This window comes from Cyprinus carpio, chromosome B1, assembly GCF_018340385.1.
Source record: "Cyprinus carpio isolate SPL01 chromosome B1, ASM1834038v1, whole genome shotgun sequence".
In the NCBI taxonomy this organism is placed as follows: Eukaryota; Metazoa; Chordata; class Actinopteri; order Cypriniformes; family Cyprinidae; genus Cyprinus; species Cyprinus carpio.
Genome location: NC_056597.1, coordinates 35131365 through 35154881, shown reverse-complemented (window position 1 = coordinate 35154881; position 23517 = coordinate 35131365). Strand labels below are relative to the sequence as shown.

The 23517-nt window shown below is 36.4% G+C and overlaps 3 protein-coding genes across 3 annotated transcripts in view; 2 read left to right on the top strand and 1 right to left on the bottom strand.

Annotated features, from left to right (window-relative positions):
* Positions 1-23517, top strand: part of LOC109063851 (CD209 antigen-like protein D) — a 108356-nt gene that overhangs the window by 25088 nt on the left and 59751 nt on the right. The window lies entirely within an intron of this gene.
* Positions 3079-4237, top strand: LOC109050455 (CD209 antigen-like protein E). Its single transcript, XM_019068066.2, has 3 exons — positions 3079-3265; positions 3332-3435; positions 3805-4237. Exons 1-3 carry the CDS (start codon positions 3173-3175, stop codon positions 3941-3943), a joined length of 336 nt encoding a protein of 111 aa, XP_018923611.1. The 5' UTR covers positions 3079-3172; the 3' UTR covers positions 3944-4237.
* LOC109074252 (CD209 antigen-like protein E) lies at positions 12343-14611 on the bottom strand. Its single transcript, XM_042717258.1, has 4 exons — positions 14424-14611; positions 13638-14071; positions 13462-13565; positions 12343-13203 (listed from the first exon to the last, which is right to left on the bottom strand). Exons 1-4 carry the CDS (start codon positions 14530-14532, stop codon positions 13068-13070), a joined length of 783 nt encoding a protein of 260 aa, XP_042573192.1. The 5' UTR covers positions 14533-14611; the 3' UTR covers positions 12343-13067.

Genomic DNA, 23517 nt, shown 5'->3' with positions numbered 1-23517 from the left:
TGAGGAGAGGAAGTAAGGAAACAAAACAAGGATGCACAGTTTACCATTTAAGATGCAATTATTGTGTCAAATAAGAGAACCTCCAATAAAGTAATGTCAGAAAGTACCAGAAAGTTCATACACTAGAGGGCGCAAAAGTTAATTCTCACACTGGGATTAATAATCAGTGGAGTGGCTATTGGAGAATATGTACAGTACACTAATAGGAAATTTAATATTTCAGCATTATATTTCAGTTTGTCTCGCATATCAGCATTATAAATCTATTTTTCTCTAATTTCACAACATTTAGCAACTATAACTGCTGACAAATTACAGGTAGACACGTTTGTTTTTTTGTTTGTTTGTTTGTTTCTGATCTGGAAAGAATATGACCTTCTAAACTTCCTTAAGCCAGATTTCAGCTCAGAGTTAAAGGTAAGGTCACGATACCACAGTAACGTAGCTTCAAAACAAGTGTGAGTAGAGTGTCAGACTTAAAGTCTATATTTACATTGAAGGTCTGTGTCAAATGAAATCACTTCTTCCTGTGGAAATTTAGCACTAATTTAATGAACTAAAGTAATCATCATTCGAAAGACCACAGCTCATCTGTAAAGAAATACTCCAAGACACAAGAACCAAAAATGGAATCAGAGTACTCTTTTGAAAATGCTGAACACAGAAATGTTTGGGAGACAGCTGGACCTCAAACGCTCTGGCAAGATGAAGGAACAGCTCGAAATCACAGTAAGCAGAATCTTTGCTGATGTCAGTAAGCTATCAGGTAGTGAGCACTGTTAGAATTTCAGTCGTTTTCTAAGAACATTGTTATTATTTACTTTCACAGCTTATTTTCTTGTTTTGGTAATTTACTGTAAGGTATTTAATTTTTTTTTTTAAGATTTATTTATGGGTTTTTTATGCCTTTATTTGGAAAGGACAGTGTAGAGTAGACAGGAAAGCATTGGGTAAAGAGATAGGGAACAGGATCGGCAAAGAACCACAAGCCGGGATTCGAACTTGGGTCTCCATGAGCGCAGTTGCACTATCAGCAAACTAACAGCGAGGCTATTGGCACCAACACTGTACGGTAATTATTAATCAATATTTCGTGTCTATTCTTCCTGTCTGACAGGAGGAAGGCAAATTTTGGTGCCGATCACTGTGTGTCTTGGGATCATTTGTCTTCTTCTGATTGCTGCCATCATACTGCAGCATTTTCAGGCTGCTTCTAAGCAAGGTTCGTACAAATAATTTTTTGTGGAAATATTTAAAGGGATAGTTCACCCAAAAATCAAAATTATGTCATTAATGACTCACCCTCATGTCGTTCCAAACCTGTAAGACCTCCGTTCATCTTCGGAACACAGTATAAGATATTTTAGATTAAGTCAGAGAGCTTTCTGTCCCTCCATTGAGAATGTATGTACGGTATACTGTCCACGTCCAGAAAGGTAATAAAAACATCTTCAAAGTAGTCCATGTGACATCAGAGGGTCCGTTAGAATTTTTTTGAAGCATCGAAAATACATTTTGGTCCAAAAATATCAAAAAACTACGACTTTATTTAGCATTGACTTCTCTCCCGGGTCTGTTATGAGCGCGTTCACAACACTGCAGTTTAGTGATATCCGGTTCGCGAACGAATCACTCGATGTAACCGGATCTTCTTGAACCAGTTCACCAAATCGAACTGAATCATTCAAATAAACCAATATCCCGGAGTAATTCATTTACTCAAACAGTACACTGACTGAACCGAGCCAGATAACGAACGAAACATTGACTCGTTCTCGAGTCAAGAACCGGTTGCATCGGTTTTCGGATCACCAGTAGTGATGGGAAGTTCTGTTCTTCTCCGCGAACCGGTTCTTTCGGACAGTTTGATTCAATAAACCGGTTGCCGAAAACGGTTCACCAGTTCTTTTGCGCTCGACGTAATGACTTCATTGGCGATGATTGCCCTTTGATTCAAGCCTTCGGTTTACCCGCGCTCATAACATTAGCACAGAATCGGTTCAGAATCAATCACCAAAAGAACCAGTTCAGTTCAGACGCGCTGTGTGTCAGTCTGAATCACGCATGCGCAGTATCATCAGCTCCTCGGTTCTCGAACCGGACGCGTCCGACAGAAACGGTTCTTGACTCGAGAACGAGTCAATGTTTCGTTCGTTATCTGGCTCGGTTCAGTCAGTGTACTGTTTGAGTAAATTAATTACTCCGGGATACTGGTTTATTTGAACTCAGAGGGAGTGTCAACCATGTTAAAAAAGTTAACAGCTTAAGTCATTTGTGGATTAATGCTTATTGTTGATGTGAACCGTTTCAAACGATTCAGTTCGATTTGGTGAACTGGTTCAAGAAGATCCGGTTACATCGAGTGATTCGTTCGTGAACCGGATATCACTAAACTGCAGTGTTGTGAACACGCTCGTAACAGACCCGGGAGAGAAGTCAATGCTGAATAAAGTCGTAGTTTTTGATATTTTTGGACCAAAATGTATTTTCGATGCTTCAAAAAATTCTAACGGACCCTCTGATGTCACATGGACTACTTTGAAGATGTTTTTGTTACCTTTCTGGACGTGGACAGTATACCGTACATACATTCTCAATGGAGGGACAGAAAGCTCTCGGACTAAATCTAAAATATCTTATACTGTGTTCCGAAGATGAACGGAGGTCTCACGGGTTTGGAACGACATGAGGGTGAGTCATTAATGACATAATTTTGATTTTTGGGTGAACTATCCCTTTAAATTTTACCTTTTTAAAAATCTTTTATATATATACAATTTTCAAAGCTATGGTAGGCAATATTCGTCATAAACATTGTTTGTTATACTGGTTGAGAGTCTCTTCACAGCCTGATAGCAGTCAATAATGAAAGGGGTTTGTACAGTGTGAGTGTGTGTTGGTGTGTGTTGGTGTGTGTGTGTGTGTGTGTGTGTGTGTGTTTTTATATATATATATATATATATATATATATATATATATATATATATATATATATATATATATTCATTCTGTATATACTCCCACTGCAGACCATTCAGAGTGCTCATGACGAATGATGACTCCTGTTCACAGTTAGGGAAGTTGTGATGTTAGTTGTGCAGAAACTGCCTCCTCCAGCTTTAAAAGTTTGTGTTTGTCTTTAGGATATCTGTGGGGTCCAGATGGCTTGTTCATGTCCACTGAGTTGAAGAGCTGGTCTGACAGCAGACAGTACTGCAGGGAGCGTGGAGCTGATCTGGTCATTATCAACACTGAAGAGAAGCAGGTGAGTTTTTGTGTCTATTACTGAATGAGAGGAATCACACTTACTCCTGTTTTCATTCACACACAGAGGCACATGTCTTCATACATCAAGGAGAGAGTGTGGATTGGTTTGTCTGACAGAGAGAACGAGGGCATCATGAAATGGGTGGATAATTCACCACTAAATAGAGGGTAAGTACTAAAACACTGACAGAAAACCACTGTGAATTTATTTATTTTAGTTAGTTATTCATATTAGAAAAATAAGACCATCAGCGAGAAGATTTGCTGAATTCACAGCTCTTTCACAAACACAACCAGCATGGCCATGAAAGGCAATTCTCACAAATACATTCTATTTAAAGAATATTCTCCTCTCTTGAATTTTCACTTCTGCTTCTGCGGTTTTTTCATTTACTTTTGAAACTCTTGTGCTCCTGCGAGTGTTGTTGATTACTGAATTAGGTTGTGACTTTCCCCATATAGTTGCTTAATGGATGAAAGCTTTGAGAAAACTTTAGGGGTTCTGAATCATTAAAAATCTGACACATTTTTATTCAGGTTTTGGACCAGAGGTCAGCCGGATAACAATCAAGGTGAAAATGAGGACTGTATTGAACTGATGCCTTCAGATCTCATCCTGAACAACTGGAATGATCTACCATGCTCACAGAAGAAAAAAGGGATTTGCGAGAAATAGGGTTCATCCTTCTCTTGCTTTCACATGCTTTTAAAGTGTTTACTGCTTTCATGTGAAAGGGTAATGCTGCTCACTTAACCTTTGCTGTGTAAATGTCTTGCTTCATTATAGCACCTCTATGTTAGTATGACCGTATTCTACTGTTATCATGTTTCTCATTTGTCAGTCTGAAGTGTTGAGGTGACAATCAGAAGTGCCCCAGACTGCAACAATACACACTTTTACTCTTAATATTGAGTGTCTGTGAAGCTTTCTGTTTTAATAAAATGGTCAATTGACAGTATAATCACAGGATTTTTGGTTTAATTTCTTGTGTATCTGCTTTATGGAGAGATTTCCTCCAGTCCAGCAGGATGGGTATTAATTGATATTCGTGTGTTTTTGGTCCTGGAAGAAGTAGATGTTCCCTACTGAACAGGAACTACTGTTGTGTCAGCTTTATTGACACTATGGGGAAACTCCTGTTTATACTGAAGCCTGATTTGTTAACGTTTGTGTAGCTGCACAAACCAATGGTGTTTGAGGCCTCCAGAATGGGCGGAGCCGATTGCTATATAAGTCGGCCCGGAACGCCATCTCATCAGAATCATTTGACTGTAGAGACAGCCAATGATTCATATGCAGCTTATAGCATGACACAGCACATCATGCAACACTCGTTTCCTTATCTTATTGAACCAAGGTTATGTTAGTAGCCAGCGTGTTCTATATCAAACAGGAACTCTCACTGCGTCAGCTTTATTGATGCTATGGGGAATGAATCCAGCAGTGCCATGCTATGAGCAGATGCAGAATTAAGCCTGTTCTACAAACCCAACTCAGAAGCATTCACTAGAGGGCCCTGTAAGCTTAAGCCACAAAAGAGACCAGAGTAATAACCTGAGGTCTATTAAGATGGCCCTTTCAACCAAAGGGGGAATGGGTAGTTTAAGCAGAAAAGATCTGCGTCTGCAGGGCAGGGACATCCAAATTGTAAAATCTAATGAAGGTAGATGGCAACAACCAGCCGGTGGCCACACAATTCTCCCCAATAGAAATCCCACTGGACCACACCAAGGAGGTCATTCCTCTGGTAGGATGGGCCTTCACATCTATAGAGCATTGCAAGCCAACCGCAGCATAATCCAAGGCTACAGGGTCGCCGTGATTTTGCCAAGTAAGACATGTTCCTGGATCAACATCTTTTGATGATCCTGTATCAAAATTATTGTCCAAAAATATAGACTTAACCCAATCCCTACCCCTAAACCTAGCCCTACCCATTATTTATTCCTAAAATCAATTTGAAATGATAGCTGATTAACAAGAGTGTAGAAGCACCTAACCCTGATCGTAAGCCTAAAACAGATATTTCCTGAAAAGTTATATCTCAGTTCTGATTGGTTGATTGGAATGTTGTTCCAGGATCAACAAGGATGTTGATCCAGGAACATGTTGTACTTGGTGAAATCACGCTCGCCAGGCTACAGCATCTACTATCCAGTGAGACAATCTCTGCTTTGTGACTGGCAGCCCTTTTGAGCAGCCTCCAAAGCATACAAAGAGCTGTTCTGATTGTCTGAACAATCCAGAGTGCTCAATGTACACTCTGAGTGCCCTAACAGTACACAGTTAGGCACCTGATCAGACCAAACACGTTTTTTAGGTCTGAAAATGTGAGGTGCACTGCACTACATTTTTTTGGTGACTTTTAAAAAAGTGCAGTGTGCTGCCGTTTTTTTATGTTAATAGGCAACCACCAAATCAGCTGTCCTGTTTGTCTAACGAAAGGATTATAGCATGAGCGCTCTAAAATCTTAAGAGATTTTTTTTTTAATAAAAATCTCTAAAATCTAAAATCATAACAGTCATTGGTCATCTGTCTCATCCAGGACGGAGACGAGTCTGCTTACAGACAGGAGGTTAAAGAGCTGGCTGTCTGGTGCAGTCACAACAACCTGGAGCTGAACACGCTCAAAACTGTAGAGATGGTTGTGGACTTTAGGTGGAACCACCTGCACTCCACCCACTCACCATCATGGACAGCACTGTAACAATAGTGGAGTCGTTCAGGTTCCTGTGCACCACCATCTCTCAGGATGTGAAGTGGGACATTAACATAGACTCCATTGCTAAAGGGATCCAAAAAAGGCTGTACTTCCTTCGCCAGCTGAGGAAATTCAACCTACCACAGGAGCTGCTGAAACAGTTCTACTCAGCCTTCATTGAATCTGTCCTGTGCACTTCAATAACTGTCTGGTTTGGTTGTCAAAATCAGACATCAGAAGACTACAGAGGACGGTTTGGACTGCTGAACGGATTATTGGTGCTCCCCTGCCCACCCTCCAAGAACTATATGCACTGTTTTATGGTGTTTAATTTCCTACACCTTCTACCTTATTATATTTATTCTCAGGTTAGGTAAAGTAAGTCAAATCTGTCCTATCTCGTAAGCATCTGAGTTCATACTTACAAAACAGGTCACAGAAGACTTCTCTGTGGTCTGTTCCGGCTTAGATATAAATCAATGCCAGGGGAGGCAGACTTGTGTTATATAAATACAAGTCAGTTTATTTATTACAACTAGTAAGTAAGCAGTACAAATATTCTACAACTAATGTATATAAGTATTAAATAAAGTATAAATATGTAAAAGTTCTTTGGTAAAGGCAATATCAGCAATGGTTCTGGTGCCTGGGAAGGTTTTTAGGTGATCTCAAAGCAGCATCTGATTCATCATAGCATTTCAGTCTTTTATAGACAGCAGGTAGATCACAATGTCTTGTTCCATCATACTGGAAATCCCCTAAGAAGTTGTTTATAAAAGGCCTTGCATATTCTCATTATTCATCTTTGGGATTTTTTGCAGGACTCTAGCTGTGCTCTTCCTTATACGGAAGAGGATTAGGGCCAAGCAATAATAAAAAATAAATAAAACCATCTCGAGATTAAAGTCATTATATTGCGAGATTAAACTCGTTCAATTTCGAGAAAAAAAGTCGAAATAAAATTTTGAGAATAAACACATTTAATTTTCGAGAATAAAGTCGTTGTGTTTCGAGAAAAAAACTTGTTAAATTTCGAGAAAAATAGTCGAAATAATCGTGAGAATAAACTCATTTAATTTCGAGAATAAAGTCGTTGTGTTTCGGGAAAAAAAAAGTCGAAATTAAATGTAGAGAATAACGCATTCGATCAGTGTTCATTGCATAGCCTATAGAGGACATGGCAGAGTTGGATCACTTAGTCAAGCTATATTTTAGACTTTCTTTCAGTAACAAAGAAATACTATCAACTGTAGCTAATTATGACACAATAATAATTAGCACACGAACTTTTAAAGAGAATTTGCAAGCGGCTAGGTCTTTTTAGAAGAAAAAAATCAGTCCAATTTGCGCGATGTAGGCTACTCGCTTTTGTCCAACATGAAATGACAACCAGAGGACAAATGCACGGTTATCGGCTGGCTTCACCCAAATGCACTCTGGGACTTGGACAGCTATGGTAAATTAAAACCGTACGGCATTGCCATTAATGGCGTGTAATGTAATGAGTTTATTCTCAAGATTGTATTTCGACTTTTTTTTTCTCGAAATTTAAAGATTTTTTTTCTCGAAACACAACGACTTATTCTCGATATTTAATGAGTTTATTCTCAAGATTGTATTTCTACATTTTTTTTCTCGAAATTTAACGAGTTTAATCTCGAAACACAACGACTTTATTCTCGATATTTAATTGAGTTTTTTATTCTGATTGTATTTTGACTTTTTTTCTCGAAATTTAATGAGTTTAATCTCGAAGCACAACAACTTTATTCTCGATATTTAATGAGTTTATTCTCAAGACTGTATTTCGACTTTTTTTCTTGAAATTTAATGAGTTTAATCTCGCAATATAATGACTTTAATCTCGAGATGGTTTTATTTTTTTATTATTGCTTGGCCCTAATCCTCTTCCGTATCCTCATAAATGTTATAAACGTTTTCTTAATAAATGCTTAAAACAACAAGTGTGGTGTTTTACTTAAACCACTTTCTCAATAAAATAAATATAATTCAAACACAATAACATGTGTGGTGTCTTTCTTAATAAACCGCTTTCTTAATAAATCAAATACAATATCATGTGTGGTGTCTTTCTTAATGAACCACTTTCTTAATAAATCAAATACAATATCATGTGTGGTGTCTTTCTTAATAAACCATTTTCTCGATAAAACAATCCCAATAACAATTGTATTTTGTTATAATACAAAGGTATTACATAAGAAGTAAAGGCATACTTGCAATAGGACAATTCCTTAACCCTCTGAGGTCTAGGGGGTTTTGGGGGCCTGGAGAAATTTTTACATCCCCTGACTTTTGTGCTTTTTTCAGTTGCTTATAAATAGATACATGGCTAAAGTCTAATAACACTGTAATCAGTACAAACTGGGCTACAATAATATGTAAATAGTATGCATGTACATGATTGTGTTTTTGAGAAAACAACGTTTATGCGTGGTTAGTAAAAAACTAAAATTTTGAAGTCACTGAAATAAGGTCATAAAACACATACAGAGCATTTGTTCACAAGACTGTCAAACTGGAGCTTGTAGCCTAGAATTTTTGCTTCAAAATGATGTGAAAATCATCTTGTTTACTCACTCACAGAAAACAATAGATTAATTTAAAATTTCTAAGACACTTTTTGTTTCAAAAGGGCATATGCGAGTAGGCGTCAACTATCATGAATTCACACCTGAGAAGACAAAGACCCACATAATGAGCTGCATAATGAGCCATTCAGGCAGGTGAGTGACCGAGAGGGATGAGTTACAAGAAAGAATGTGAGGACAAAATAAATGTATGTAATTTTAGGTTTGTAGTTTATTTAGAATATATTTAATTATCCCACAAAATAACTTGAGATTCACTTGCGAGTGCAGTTAAACAGTTTATTAGGAACAATCAAAACTGACTTTCAAAGCTGAATTTTTAGCATCATTACTCCAGTCACACACTCTTTCAGAAATCATTCTAATATTCTGATTTGTTACTCAAAAAAACATTATTATTATTATTATTATTATTAATTTTGAAAAGAGATTCTTTTGTTTATTTCGTTTCTAACATGATTACTGTATTTATCATCACTTGTGTGCTAAATAAAATAAATAAATAAATATCATAATCAACATTGAGTGATCAGGCTTGATTATTTCATCCAGAATTTAGTTTATATGATGTCTTGTTAAGTTTATGTTTTTAGTAGAAATGTGTTTTTATAGCAGAGATCCATCAGTATTATGATAATAAGTTTTTAACTGGTTTTGCGAGAGAAGCCAAATATCTTTGTGAAAGAGCGCAAAAGTTTTGTGAGAGAACCATGTATTTTTTCCACAAACAAATGTCCCTTAAGGGGCTCTGTATTATTGTGACTAACAGAATCATATATATTTTTTTACTCGACTGTGGCAGCTTCCAAAGATTTGTACTTACCTCCTTCAGATGTTTATTTCTTTAGTTCCTCACTCAGAGACCTGACTCTGCTTTCTAACTTCCGTTTCTGCTGATTCAAAGATTCAATGTTTCCCTGTAACTGGATTTTCTCAGCAGTGAGATCTTTGACTCTGGTCTCCAGCTCCATGTACTTGTGACTGCAAGAGTTGAAGTTGTTCTGCAGTTGGTGTTTTTCAGTCATTAGATCAGTGTAATTGTCCTGTAAGCTGTTGATGGTTTGACTGAACTCTTCAGCTGTGTTCTTGTAACTCTTGATCAGGTCTCTCTCTGCTGTGATGGTGATGTGCTGCAGTATGATGAAGACCAGCAGAAGAACACAAATGAGCCCGAGACCCACTGTGATCAACACCAAACATCCACTTCCTCCTGACAAACAGGAAGAAAACACACAAATATTAATGAATAGCTTTTTTTTTTTTTTTTTTTTTTTTTTTTACTGCATATTATTTATATATAACATTTCAAATCAACCTTTGTAAATAATTTATCTTGTTAGTAGATCAGTGATGAGGCTTTTAATAATTTATTTTTATTTTTTATAATGACAAATATCTGGAATTATTGCAAATGTAAAACGTACTGTATATGGTAAAATATGCAAACAAGAATATATGCTGAAAACGTAAACAGAAAATTACTAGTATTTTATAGTACTTGTAAATTTAGTATTCTCATCCCCACAAACACTAGCGATACCATCTGCGCCGCCGCCATTGTTTCAAATTAAACTTTCTGCTTACTTTTCTTTCAAGCTTTTCCTTCATCCTGCCAGCGACTCTGTGTTGGAGGTCCAGATCTGTTATTAATATTTCTGCATACATAAAAGGTCCCTGATTCCATGATTTGCTCTTACTTACAGAAGAGTACAGTATGTGTGCACAATTGAGGTGTGGTCTTTATAATGTGCAGCATGTTTTTAAATAGTGCAAACCATACACAGGAAGTGGTTTCATTAGTTCAAATCTAGTCTTTCATTCTCATTCTAAAACTCTCTATAAATTCATACTACTGTATTTTCCAATGATTATGTTAGCAGCTACAATATCCAACAAGAGGAACCTGTGACCATCAAAATGGACTCAAACACCCTGAAACAGGCTTAACTGGACCTATGTAATGGTGACAAGGGACTGGAACTGAAAGGCCTACATCGTCCACTGGAATGCCTCTCTCTCATGAAGGTGTGTACGACAGTTAGCTGAAACTAGAGATTACGGTTTATAAAGTTGTAAATATGGATATTTTTATTACACAAACACATTGCTTCAGAAGGCCTTTAATAACCCCTCGGAGCCATTTGGAGTACTTTTTATGATGGAAGGATGCACTTTTTGGGGGCTACAAAATCTCCACATTCACTGCCAATATAAAGCTTGAAAGAGCCAGGACTTTTTAAAATATAACTTTGATTATTCGCCTGAAAGAAGAAAGTCATACACACTTAGGATGGCTTGAGTTTGAGGAAGTCATGGGGTAATTTTTATTTTTGGCTGAACTATCCTTTAATAATGTTTTTAATCCACACCACTGTGGCATTAAGAGACAGAGAGGATGTTAGGGTTAGAAATAAACAGAGATTGTGGGATGATGATTTCCTGTTTAGAGCAAATAAACAAATGGGTGACAACAGGACAGTCACACTTTCTCAGTAGGTGTCACTGTTCTGCCATTTTTAAATAAGATGGTACACATACATATCTTGGAGTTGAATTTGAATGACAGAAGAACAGCAGGATTCTACTTCATAGCCAGGAAACTGAAAAATGAATCTGTTATTTGCACTTCTCAACAATTTAAGTCATTGAATCTGGTCTCCAACTTCAACTTAACCACAAAGAGTTGAAGTTGCCCTGAAGCTGATGTTTTTTTCAGAAGTTTGACCACTGTAGCTGGCCTGCAGTCTGAAACAATATTTGAGCGTGAGAGATCTTTTATCATTTCAACAGTTCACAAATTAACAATAATTACAGTACCACAATGGCTAAGATAATGTCAGTAGAGTCGTTCTGTATACAGTAATTCTTTATTAATGATCAGTGGGCTTTCCTAATGTGCCGCAGCTCTCTAAAGGTCAAGTTATAGCAAGTTCAGATGTCATACAATCATACACGTGACAATATCAATTTAAGCTGCATATTTCACCATTTGAAATTAACTGTTTTACATGATTTTACATGTGCAAAACTGGATATTTAGATAAAACTGGATGCAATGGTATATATGTTACCCACAACTGAACAGTTTCAGGAATATTTTTTTTTTTTTTTTGGTCCACAGGACTGACTGAAGCCAAAATAATGTGTAGTTTTTATTCATTAATCTTCAATTTTGAAATTACTTAGGTGTTAAAAGTAAATCCTAAGATTGAAACATAAAAACTTCCACAAATTGGTAGAAAAACAATTGCCTTGTCCAAATACCCACACTTGCAGTCTTGGCCACTTGAGAACACGTGTGCACGATAGGAAGACTGTCAAGACTGTCCCAGGTCTTAAAAAACGCTGAAGCGCAGTGCCCTAAACACACACTAAATCCCCGCTATTCAAGGCTGAGCGTATCCCATCATGCATCATGATCTGAATAAATTCATGAGACTTTTTGCCAAGATCATGAGAGGTCACGGAAACCTTTTTAATGTAAGTTAAATATTAATAATAATAAGATATTACATATAATTTGGTAGTAAAAAAAAGTGCTACACGTTTTATTGCTGCAAAGGTGAGTATATTTATTTTGTTCATCATTTGCAACTGCTTTTTATCACTTAATTAGAAGCACCAGAAATTAAATTGTCATCTGTTTAGGGACTACTGAACAGACATTTAGAAGTTTATTTTAAAATGGAAAGTACTGAAAATTAAAATTAAAACTCTGTAAACACCTGCATTTTTACAACACTACAAGTGTGTTCCATCAGGTAATGAAAAGTTGTACACACACTTGTGGTCTTCTTGCTCGCTTGAACACTTGGACAAAATACAGGAAATACGTCATATACTTTAAGTAGTCAAGTGATGAAGTGCAAAGACCGCAAGTGTGGGTATTTGGACAAGGCAACTGTCTGACTCTGATGTTTGTCTTCCTCTCTGATCACTTCAGTCTGATTAACCTGCTCTCTGCTGCGACCTGCTGGACTGGACTGGCTATAAACCAAATATACAAGCATAAAGTATAAAATGAAAAAAAAAAAATGCTAGGTTTACTATGGTAATGATAGTAACTGAACATTTAGTTCAAACAGAAAGCAATTCAACTCAAAAGCAGTTTTACAGACACTCAGCATACACTCAATACACTTTAGACTTCTACTGTGATTGTCTCCTCAACACTTCAGAGAAACAAATGAGACTCATGATAACAGCTAGAATAAGATTATATTAATACAGAGCTGCTTGTGATGGAGCAAAACATGAACACATCAGAGGTCTGGTGTCTCATATCACCCTGATACATGCCACGAGAAACAGAAGATTATTAAAGCGTTAAGAAAATAATATTAATTTTGCATTTTCCTTCTAAAAAAAAAATCATATCAACTGACAGTTTTTTGAAGACAGGGACCTCAATCAAAAATTATGAATTTGCAATAAGAATGACTCTATTATATAAAGAAGCAAAACCACAACAAGATGGGATGAACCCTATTTCTCACAAAAAACGTTTCTCTTCGCTGAACATGGCAGATCATTCCAGTTGTTCAGGACCGGATTTGAAGGCATCAGTTCAATACAGTCCTCATTTGCATTTTGGTCATTCGGCTCACCTTTGAGCCAAAACCTGAACAACATGTATCAAATGTTTAATTATTCAGGACGACAACTTTATGTATCAACAATACTCACAGTATAACAGCATATTTTGAGAGTAAACTAAAGTAATACAGAAGCTTGAGCAGAAGTGAAAATGCAGAAAAGAATAAGACAGAGGAAAAGTTTTCTTAATAGAATTTACAGTATTTAAAGTGGTTTTAGTTGTGGTGTTTTGGAAGAGCTTTGTCCAGGAGTTTTTTTCTGGAGGTTGATTTTTAACTCTTACCCTTGTTTCAGAGGGGAATTATCCACCCATTTCATGATGCCCTCGTTCTCTCTGTCAGACAAACCAATCCACACTCTCTCCTTGGTGAATGAAGATATGTGTCTCTGTGTGAATAGTAATAACAAGGAATAAGTGTGATTTCTCTCATTCATTAACAGACACTCACACAAACTCACCTGCTTCTCTTCAGTGTTGATAATGACCAGATCAGCTCCACGCTCCCTGCAGTACTGTCTGCTGTCAGACCAGTTCTTCAACTCAGTGGACATGAAAAACCAACCTGAAACATTCTTCTCATTCAGAGATTTAAAATCTCTCTGTAACTGGTCTTTCTCAGCAGTGAGATTATTGACTTTGGTCTCCAGCTCCAGGTTCTTCTGAGTCAAAGAGTTGAAGTTGTTCTGCAGTTGGTGTTTTTCAGTCATTAGATCAGTGTAATTGTCCTGTAAACTGTTGATGGTTTGATTGAACTCTTCAGCTGTGTTCTTGTAACTCTTGATCAGGTCTCTCTCTGCTGTGATGGTGTTGTGCTGCAGTATGATGAAGACCAGCAGAAGAACACAAATGAGCCCGAGACCCACTGTGATCAACACCAAACATCTACTTCCTCCTGACAAACAGGAAGAAAACACAAATTTCAAAATTATAACTACTGACAACATAATGTTTTAAATCAGCTTTTAAAAATAAGTTTTTATTTAGATTATAGACAGGACTTTTTTTTTAAAGCATGCTCTTTTTATAAGACAAACATCTGCATTTCCTGTACAATAAAATATGCATACAATAACATGTTGAACAAGTAAGTAGAAAAAAAACTTGATGTTAATACACTTCAAATAAAAGCAGAAACTCTGATATTGTTCCTACACAAGATATTCATTTAAATGTAACAGTTTTCAGTTCCGCAGTATTGAAACTATGTGTGACACTATCTCACTATTTTAAAATTTTCTGCTTACTGTGCTTTAGATCTTTTCCTTCATCTTGGCTTTGACTCTGAGTTTGAGGACCAGTTGTTTTCTGAATATCTCTGCGTTCAACATTTTCATAAATAGCCTCTAAATCCATTATTCACGGTGTCTGATAGTGTGTCTTCACAGTGAACTGTCATATTTAGAATGTTTTTTTTTTTTTTTTTTTTTTTTTAAATACTGTTAAATTTACACAGGAAGTGGTTTCACTTCACACTGCCCTTTGACGGGAATAAAGTCCTTCAGTCACACTTAAAAACTCTCTGCAGAGCTGTACTGCTATGTTTGTCCTTTGTACAATCAACCATATGTTATCAGCTTCAGAAGCCAACAAGAGGAGTCTGTGAACACTCAAATAAACTCAAGCAGCCTTAAACAGGCCAAACTGGACCTTTATATTGATGATGCAGGAAACACAGCAGTAAGTGCTCAGGTTCTGATGTTTGTCTTCCTCTCTGATCACTTCAGTCTGATAAACCTGCTCTCTGCTGTGTCCTGCTGGACTGGAGGAAATCTCTCCATACAGCAATAAAGCAGATACACAAAGATGAAGTATGGATTGAAAACAAAAATGCTGTGATAATACTCTCAATTGACCATTTTATTGAAAGAAAATCAATTAAATTCAGAAGCCGTTTCACAACAGCTACGATCATTAAAAGTGCTGCTTGTGATGGAGCTTACATGAACTGTTTATTAATATACAGTGTGAGAATGATCATCAGCACCGTCTACTGTATGAACAGTGTATTTTACTTTCTGACATTTCTGATTAACTGCTTTTTACTTCATAAACTGTGCATCCTCGTTTTATTTTCTTAGCGTCCAAGCTCCTGAGCATGAGGAAATGATGCCTTGTGAGTCATGAAGCTCTTAAATTTCTCAGTGCACCTGGAAAACATTCAAAGCCTCAAAAGTATCGACACCAGCACCTTCTGCTGACTCATAAAATTCACACCAGCCATAAAGTCTGTATCATACTTATTATAATAAGCCTTCTTAAACTGAAAATGGTTCTAAATGGCAGATTCTAGCAGATGTCATTTGTAATGGGCCTATAAAAAATAACCTCTTCACTAAACACTACAATGGAACCATAAATAAACCCCCAAAAATCACCAAAAAAAGATTGTCTTTTGCGCAAATTATTATTGAGATCAATCTAGCTTCATAATTCACCACATATTATTAGTTATAGCATTTCAATTTTACCTTTGTAAGTAATCCACCTTTGTCTTTAGGCAAATGAGAAGGCTTTTAGAGAGAAGCCTACTAAACAAAGATTCCACAGTGAATTAATCCTTGTGGGAGAATTATCTCTGGGCCCTCTAGTGCAGTGGTTCCCAACACTGGTCCTGGAGGCACCCCAACACTGCACATTTTGCATATCTTCTTTCTCTAAGGCCCCATTTACACTGCATGGTTCAAGTGACCCAATTCCGATTTTTTCCTCTCATGTGGCACAGATCGGATATGACCGGTGAACGTGTAAGCAGGAAAAAACCGCATGGATTCCGATTTTCTCAGATCGGATTCAGGCCTCATTCATATGTGGTAATAAATCGGATGTGAATCGGATACGTGCATTTGCATGTGCCATGTAAGCAGACAAATCGGATATTCCCCAGTAAATGCGAGTCGTACGCAGTGTTGGGGAAAGTTACTTTTAAAAGTAATGCCTTACAATATTGCGTTACTCCCTAAAAAAGTAACTAAATACGTTACTTAGTTACTTTTTATGGAAAGTAATGTGTTACATTACTTTTGCGTTACTTTCACGTTACTTTTTAAATATGAGCAGGGCTTGATTGTTTTCAATATTAGAAGTTCTATTTATAGCAAATGTAAAAGTCCTTTCACACCAAAAAGTGTAATGAATAAACCTCAGGCTGAAGGAAAAGTAAATTCATGTCTGTACAGTAGAACACAGGAGAAGAAGGTTCAACACTCTTCAGCAGCAATAAAAAAAAACAATGAAGCACAATTGTTAGTTTATCTAAAGTCATTTTTGATTATTAGTATGGTTGAACTGGATCATTAAAGGTCAGCAGCAAAGACACTGTTAATAAAATGGGAATAGATACATTTGTGTTATTTAATATATTTAGTTATTGCAGGTTTGCGTCATATTCTGAGTTTGCATTTCACTGTTTTGATTAATTTTGATGTATACTAAATCTGTTTTGTTTTTTTGTTTTTTTGTGAGTGGGATGAATTAATGCACATTCACATTTAGTCTAGAACTACAGTAACATCATGTTCACACAGCGCACACAACGCCTCCATACTTCCGATTTCTCCCAATATGGGAACAGGAGGCTTGTCAGTCAAAAAATGGGAATACAAAGTAACTGGCGTTACTTTTTTGAAAAAGTAACTCAGATATTTTCTTGTAAATTAAAAAGTAATGCGTTACTTTACTAGTTACTTGAAAAAGTAATCTGATTACGTAACTCGCGTTACTTGTAATGCATTACCCCCAAGACTGGTCGTACGTCATTTAAAAAGTGACGTCAACTCAGGTGGACACCACCAACTGAGATCACATGACTTATTATAGGCGCAATGGAGGACGAAGGATACACACAGTGGAGCAATGCGGAGGTTTCATGTCTTTTAAGTCCTCTTTTTTCTCCGCCGTACGAGACCAATGTTTTGCTGATTTTTTTTTTGTTGACTTTTCAAAATATTGTGGAAAGCAAAACACTGTATAATTTTATTTGCATCTGCATCCATTGTATTTCGTGCTGTTTTACTTCCTTTTCCGGGTCAGAATGTCTGCATTTGGTAGTTTAGCAGTGTATAGTGTAAATGCAAAAATCGGATACGGGTCACTTTTAAAAGATGATGTAAGCGGGTCGTCAAAAAAATCGGATATAGTCAGAAAATCGGATTTGGGCATCAAAACCTGCAGTGTAAATGCAACATTAGACACCAATTTCAGACCTTGGAGTCTCTACTAATGAGCTGATGACCTGAATCAGGTGTGTTTGATTAAAGATTGCAGTGTAGGGGTGCCTCCAGGACCAGGGTTGGGAACCACTGTTCTAGTGTATGCATCTTTCTGGCATTAAGCTACTCTTATCTGACATATGAGCTTAATTACTTAAACGGTGCATCTTAGTTTTGTTTGATTACTTTTGTCCTGCTTTCTCTTTAGCATGGGTTAATGAAGCAACAACCACAACAACCCCCCCCCTCCCAAATCGGAGCATGGGAGATCATTCCAGGTGTTCAGGTTGGAACAATATGTGGAAAACTGCATTTTTATACAGTCCTCATTTTGGAACTGAAATTATTATGGGAATTAATAATGATTTTAATCTGCACCGCTGTGGCATTAAGAGACAGAGGCTGTGTTCCACTCCATTTTTAGACATGCACTCGCAAACTTCCCTAAGCACTTACTCTCGGGGGATTCCCCACTGCCATTCTGAAGTGCGTTCCACTTTGCAAAGTGGTCAAGGGAAGTTTATATGGACAGACCCTCGACCCCTCGATTTTGACAGAGAGAGCGAGTATGCTTCATATGCATTCTTCAGGCTACTCCATAGACTACAGTGCAACACGATTGTGACGTCATTGCAGATCATGTTTAATTTATCCCCACCCCGAACATTTCTATTATTTATATATATATGATTTTTAAAAACACTTATTATAGCCCAAGCATACCTATATACATATAGAACGCTGCTGCAAAAAAAAATCTTGTGGGGAGAATGTGTAAAATATAAAAACTACTTAGTAGGATTCTAATTCTGTCCCAGTAAACAATTGGGTTATTTGTTATCACAGTGACATCACACCATTCTCATAGTGTGATACTCAGTGTGTGAGTAATATGTGAGCTCATCATGAATTCAAAATGTTGAGCAGGTTGAGAGAAGGCAGTTCAAATATCAGTCACCGAGGGGTCTTTCTATATCCTGTTTCTCAACACTATCAAAGTGATATCACAGTGCTCTCACATGGTGAACTCATGAGTGCACACTCAGCTAACAGAACCTTCTCCAACCATACAACTGACTTCCAGACGCAGCCTTCGATGAAATCAACTGAAATACAAAAGACATTAAACCTTTATGATCTCAGCAGAGAATGATTAAACAACTCCACAAACAGCATCACCAGCTTCTCTCATTATTAACCAGACTGACTTCCCTTACGAAAAAGAAGTTTATACAAGTGTGCTATTAGTATTTAGTATTAGTATGTCCTATAGTACTTCTTTTAAACTAAAAATAGGAAAGTATGCTTTTAGTTTACTTTTTATGTACTTCTCAGAAATGGGCTTTGTGTACTCCTCAGAAATATACTTAAAATGACATTTAAGTATACTTGACTTACACTTACAAAAAGCTATACTTGTGCTCCTAGAATCAGTGTTTTCTTGGTTTTTATGTATTTATCCGGCGGTGGACATCCAACCCGGCCCACATCCAAGTGTGACGTAACAGACCACGCCCACGTCAAAATACGTCACATTCTCAACTCATTTGAAAACAGGGAAGAAGCATCGGATAAGAAAGATAATTTGTATTGTTTGACCAAACCGCTAAAAAAAGAAGCTGTTGTTTGCCGTGTCGGTAAATAAAAAAAAATATCTTTGGTCTTTACTCAAACGGTGACAACTTTAAGACATGTGTCCGTCATTTGTGTGCATGTGCATAAACAACAGTAAGTATTTTTAATTTCAACTTCACACAGAAGCTGTTGTTTGCCGTGTCGTTATCTTTGCTAGCAACTTTTAAAATATACTTATAGTATTTTTATTTATATATATATATATATATATATATATATATATATATATATATATTATATACATATATATGTATGTGTGTGGTGTGTGTGTGTGTGTGTGTGGTGTGTGTTGTGTTTGGGGGTGGGGGGTGAGATGAGTGTTTTTATGTTGGGGGGGTCTATATCCACACATGTATGTATATATGTATGTATGTATGTATTCGTGGCATGCATGCGTACACACACACACACACACAAATACATACATATATACATACATACATCGTACACACACACTAGAGAGACACATAGTATATATATATATATATGTGAGTATGTGTTTTTGTGTGTGTGTGTGTGTGTTTGGGTGTTAATACCCTTCCCCCCCCACACATAACACTCATCTCACCCACTCAGACACACACACTTCATCCCTCTCACACATATGTACTTACCTGCCCCCCCCCCCCCCCACCACCACCACCACCACCACCACAACCACACACACACACACACACTCACACACACAAAACACTCACATACATATGACATCTTTAATGATATACTCTGATCACAGTACCCATGCACAGTAACTTTGTTGGGCAACCGCATCATTTCATTATGTCTTGCTGGATAACTCTGTGTATGTCACAAATTATCTTTGTATTCTTCTATATTAACGAAAAGATCACATAATGTTTGTTTGTCATGTTTTACAGCATTCTACACATTTTCAGTCCAAGCCTGATGCAGAGCAGTTCTTCCGGGTTAAGGGGTCCCTGCTGCAGTTTCACCAGTAAAGAAAATTACTTGTTACAGGTTCACTTGAAGGACCACATAAGCCATGCAGTGGTGCATGGAGGTATGGTGAGATCATTTCTTTAGATATTGATTGATTTTGTGGTTTAAAATCATAAATATGTTTATGTAGAATGATGAGGTAAATAATTTTTAGTGGACACATATACCCCCAACACGTATGTATTCTCTATTTTTAACAGGAGCGCCCAAGAGGACATAAAGTGGAAGTTTGTAAGGGACATTGGTCCAGCGTGGTACAGAGTCATCGTGGGTTATTCTGTGGGGAGATGACAGGGCCTGCCGTTCTCCAGATGGACAGTAAAAATCAACAGAATGCCATCAAAGACTACCTGGAGGGAGAATCGGAGGATATATTAAAGCAAGGAATCTCTCTGTGTAGTCTATGTATGTATGTGTGTGTACTGCATGTCAAGAACTGTTTATCTGATCATTCAGCTGCTCATTCAGCTGCTCAGACTTATAATATTTGGAGCATACCTTTTGTTAAACAACCAGTTCAAAAGTTTTTGAACAGTGAGATTTTTTTATGTTTTTAAAGAAATATCTCTGCTCATCAAGCCTGCATTTATTTATTCCGAAGTACAGCAAAAACAGTCCAATTTTAAAATATTTGTATAATATTTTGCTTTTGTAATATAATTTTGCTATTTAAAATAACAATTTTCTATATTTCTATTAAAATGAAATTTATTCCTATGATTTCAAAGGTGACTTACTCCAGTCACATGATCCTTCATTCTAATATGCTGATTTGATGCTCAAAAATACATTTTATTATTATTATGTTAATACACTGAAGACTGGAGTAATGATGAAGAAAATTCAGCTTTGATCACAGGAATAAACTGCATTTTAAAATACATTCAAATAGAAAGCAGTTCTTTTAAATTGTAAAAATATTTCACATTACTGTTTTTGCTGTGTTTTGGATCAAATAAATGCTGGCTTGGTGAGCAGGAGAGACTTTAAAAAATAATAAAAATCTTACTGTTCAAAAACTGGTGGTGTATATTATTATTATTATTATTTTTTTTTTTTTTTTGTAAAATTGTACATGTAATTATTTTTGTAAAATAATAAATATAAAATACCCAATGAAACAATGGATGCCTTTTTCATTCATCTTTAAGTATGTGGAGGACCTGGACATGTTTCATATCAAGTTGTGATGAACAAGGCCTGAAGGTCAATGTCATGTTACTTATATAATCTATCAATGCAATCTTTATTCAGCCTAAGTATGTGTAGCCTACTGCATATGGGAACTGTTGATTCTATCATTCAAATAATAACACTTTATGATAAGTGGAATAAATCTTTAGAAAATTAAATGACAATTATACAATACCAACTTTTACAATAATTTTGCATACTTTTACAATACCAAAATCTAATTGTCCCTTTTAAATTTGATGCATTTCAATTTTGCCTTGGGTAGGTCAAAATCGTTTTTTAATAAATGTGAATTTATCTCATTACATAAATGAACAAGGTAAGGTTTAAAAGTTTTAATTGACAATAAGCCTACTTTAATCAACATAAGCGTTTTAGGAGCTGTTATGATGACAAAATCAGCTCCGTATATTAGACATATTAAATATATATTAGATTTAAGTTGTGCGCTTTTAGCCTAGACATCCTTTACAAAAATAAGAAAACGTGTATTAGTAAAACGAAGGACAATATTATTTTATTTAGATCCCATTAACTTCCATAAATTGCTTCAACATACTTCCGGGTTTCCAGGCACGGGGATGGGGAAATCACATGAGGAGACGTATTTGATACGGGCGTGGCTTTCGTTTACGTCACACTTGGACGTGGGCGGGGTTGTGTCGGGATGGGCGTGACTTCTGACGTCATACTTGGATGTGGGCGGGGTTGTGTCGGGGATGGGCGTGACTTCTGACGTCACACTTGGATGTGGGCGGGGTTGGATGTCCACCGCAGGCTGCAGCGAGCCCTACTTGGTGTTTTCATTGCTATATGATAGAGGGCGCTAGTCCACATCTTCTGTACAGAATTTCCAAAAAAACACAAGTGAAGAAGAAGAAACAACAGATACTAACACATGTAACATGACCATCTGATCATTACAGTCAAGCTTTGGGGTGTTGATCAACTACATCTAAATTTGATTATCATTCTGAATCCAATTCATAGTCTTTTTTCAACTTTTTGTTCAAAATGTTATTTCTTTATTTTTAATGAAACTTGCCCACATTAAAGTGTTTTTTAAAAAAGAATGCATGAAGCTAGAATAAAATGTTTTTGTTTACAAGCAGATACCCTGTTCTTTCTTTGGATGTTTTGTATGTTCAGATATTCATAAAACAAAAATATATACAAATTCAAACCTAAATAGGGACATAGTAGTATACTTAAAGTATGATGTAAAGTTCACTTAAATAAAACTTATGAGTATACTTGCAGTATAAAACTGCTAAACTAGTGGTTTACTGAGACTATACTTCAAAGTGTACCAAGTATTTAATTAGTAAACTATTAGTATACCTATAAGTTCACTTTTAGTATAATTGCAGTACAAACTACAAACATAGAGGTAACCTAGTTGTGTACTCAAAGTTTGCTACTTTTATACTTAAAGTATACTTAAAAGTATACTTTTATATACTAGAAAGTGGGCCAATTTAGTCCCAAGGAGTACTGAAACAGTACACTTACAAGTATACTAATAAAACACTGATATTTGTATACTTGCTACATAAAGGATACTTAAAAATATACTTGAACTTTACTTAAGTATACTTAATAAAATAAACTTGAAGTATACTACTTTTTGGTAAGGGTTTATTTCTGTCAGACATCTACAAAAGCGCTTATTGAGAATTAACAGAGATTTAGAGGATGTTTTATTGTTTTATTTGACGTTACTATCAAGGTGTTTAGTGTGTGCTTTAGTTGGGCTCTTGATCCTTGACTTTATAACATTATATTTTTTCAGTTGCTGTAACTGTGTTTGTAAAGGATATCCTTATGGCAAGAAATAACAAACATGAGACTGCAACCAGGTAGTATTGGTTTGTTATTGATGATAACAATGCAACCTTCACCCAGATTTGGTATGCAGTCTTTATGAGGAGTTACTAATCTAAAGTTTTTAGTTATAATAGCTTTCTGATTGTAAAGCATAGGATCCAACAGTTTAATAATTTATGAAGGATTTTAAAAGCATGATAAGTCACAAGTATTTTGAACTGCTGTGTCTTTTAAAAAAAAAACAAAGATAAAGATGAGGAATCAGTGTATGAATCTCAACAACGGTGACAATCAAAAGCTTCATGCTGCAATGCATGCTGGGTACCTAGTCTCTGTGCAGTGAGGGCACTGTGACCTCACATTGTGACCTCATCACGCGTATCCTGGGAGCTCATGGTGACATCACTGTGAGATCAAAGTGTTGACTAGGATGTGACTATTTTGCACTCTTGATAATTCGGAGAGTCACCTCTTCATTGCTGTGCACTTTTTTCTGCATTGTGGCTGATTTGTA

What these genes read in the sequence shown, in the direction of transcription:
- LOC109050455 (XM_019068066.2), top strand. Translation starts at nt 3,173, where the DNA reads ATGTCCACTGAGTTGAAGAGCTGGTCTGACAGCAGACAGTACTGCAGG. An exon ending in TCAACACTGAAGAGAAGCAG is followed by an intron (nt 3,266 to 3,331) that starts GTGAGTTTTTGT and finishes ATTCACACACAG; the next exon opens with AGGCACATGTCTTCATACAT. An exon ending in AATTCACCACTAAATAGAGG is followed by an intron (nt 3,436 to 3,804) that starts GTAAGTACTAAA and finishes ATTTTTATTCAG; the next exon opens with GTTTTGGACCAGAGGTCAGC.
- LOC109074252 (XM_042717258.1), bottom strand. Translation starts at nt 14,532, where the DNA reads ATGGATTTAGAGGCTATTTATGAAAATGTTGAACGCAGAGATATTCAG. An exon ending in AGGAAAAGATCTAAAGCACA is followed by an intron (nt 14,072 to 14,423) that starts GTAAGCAGAAAA and finishes CCTGTTTGTCAG; the next exon opens with GAGGAAGTAGATGTTTGGTG. An exon ending in TCAACACTGAAGAGAAGCAG is followed by an intron (nt 13,566 to 13,637) that starts GTGAGTTTGTGT and finishes CTATTCACACAG; the next exon opens with AGACACATATCTTCATTCAC.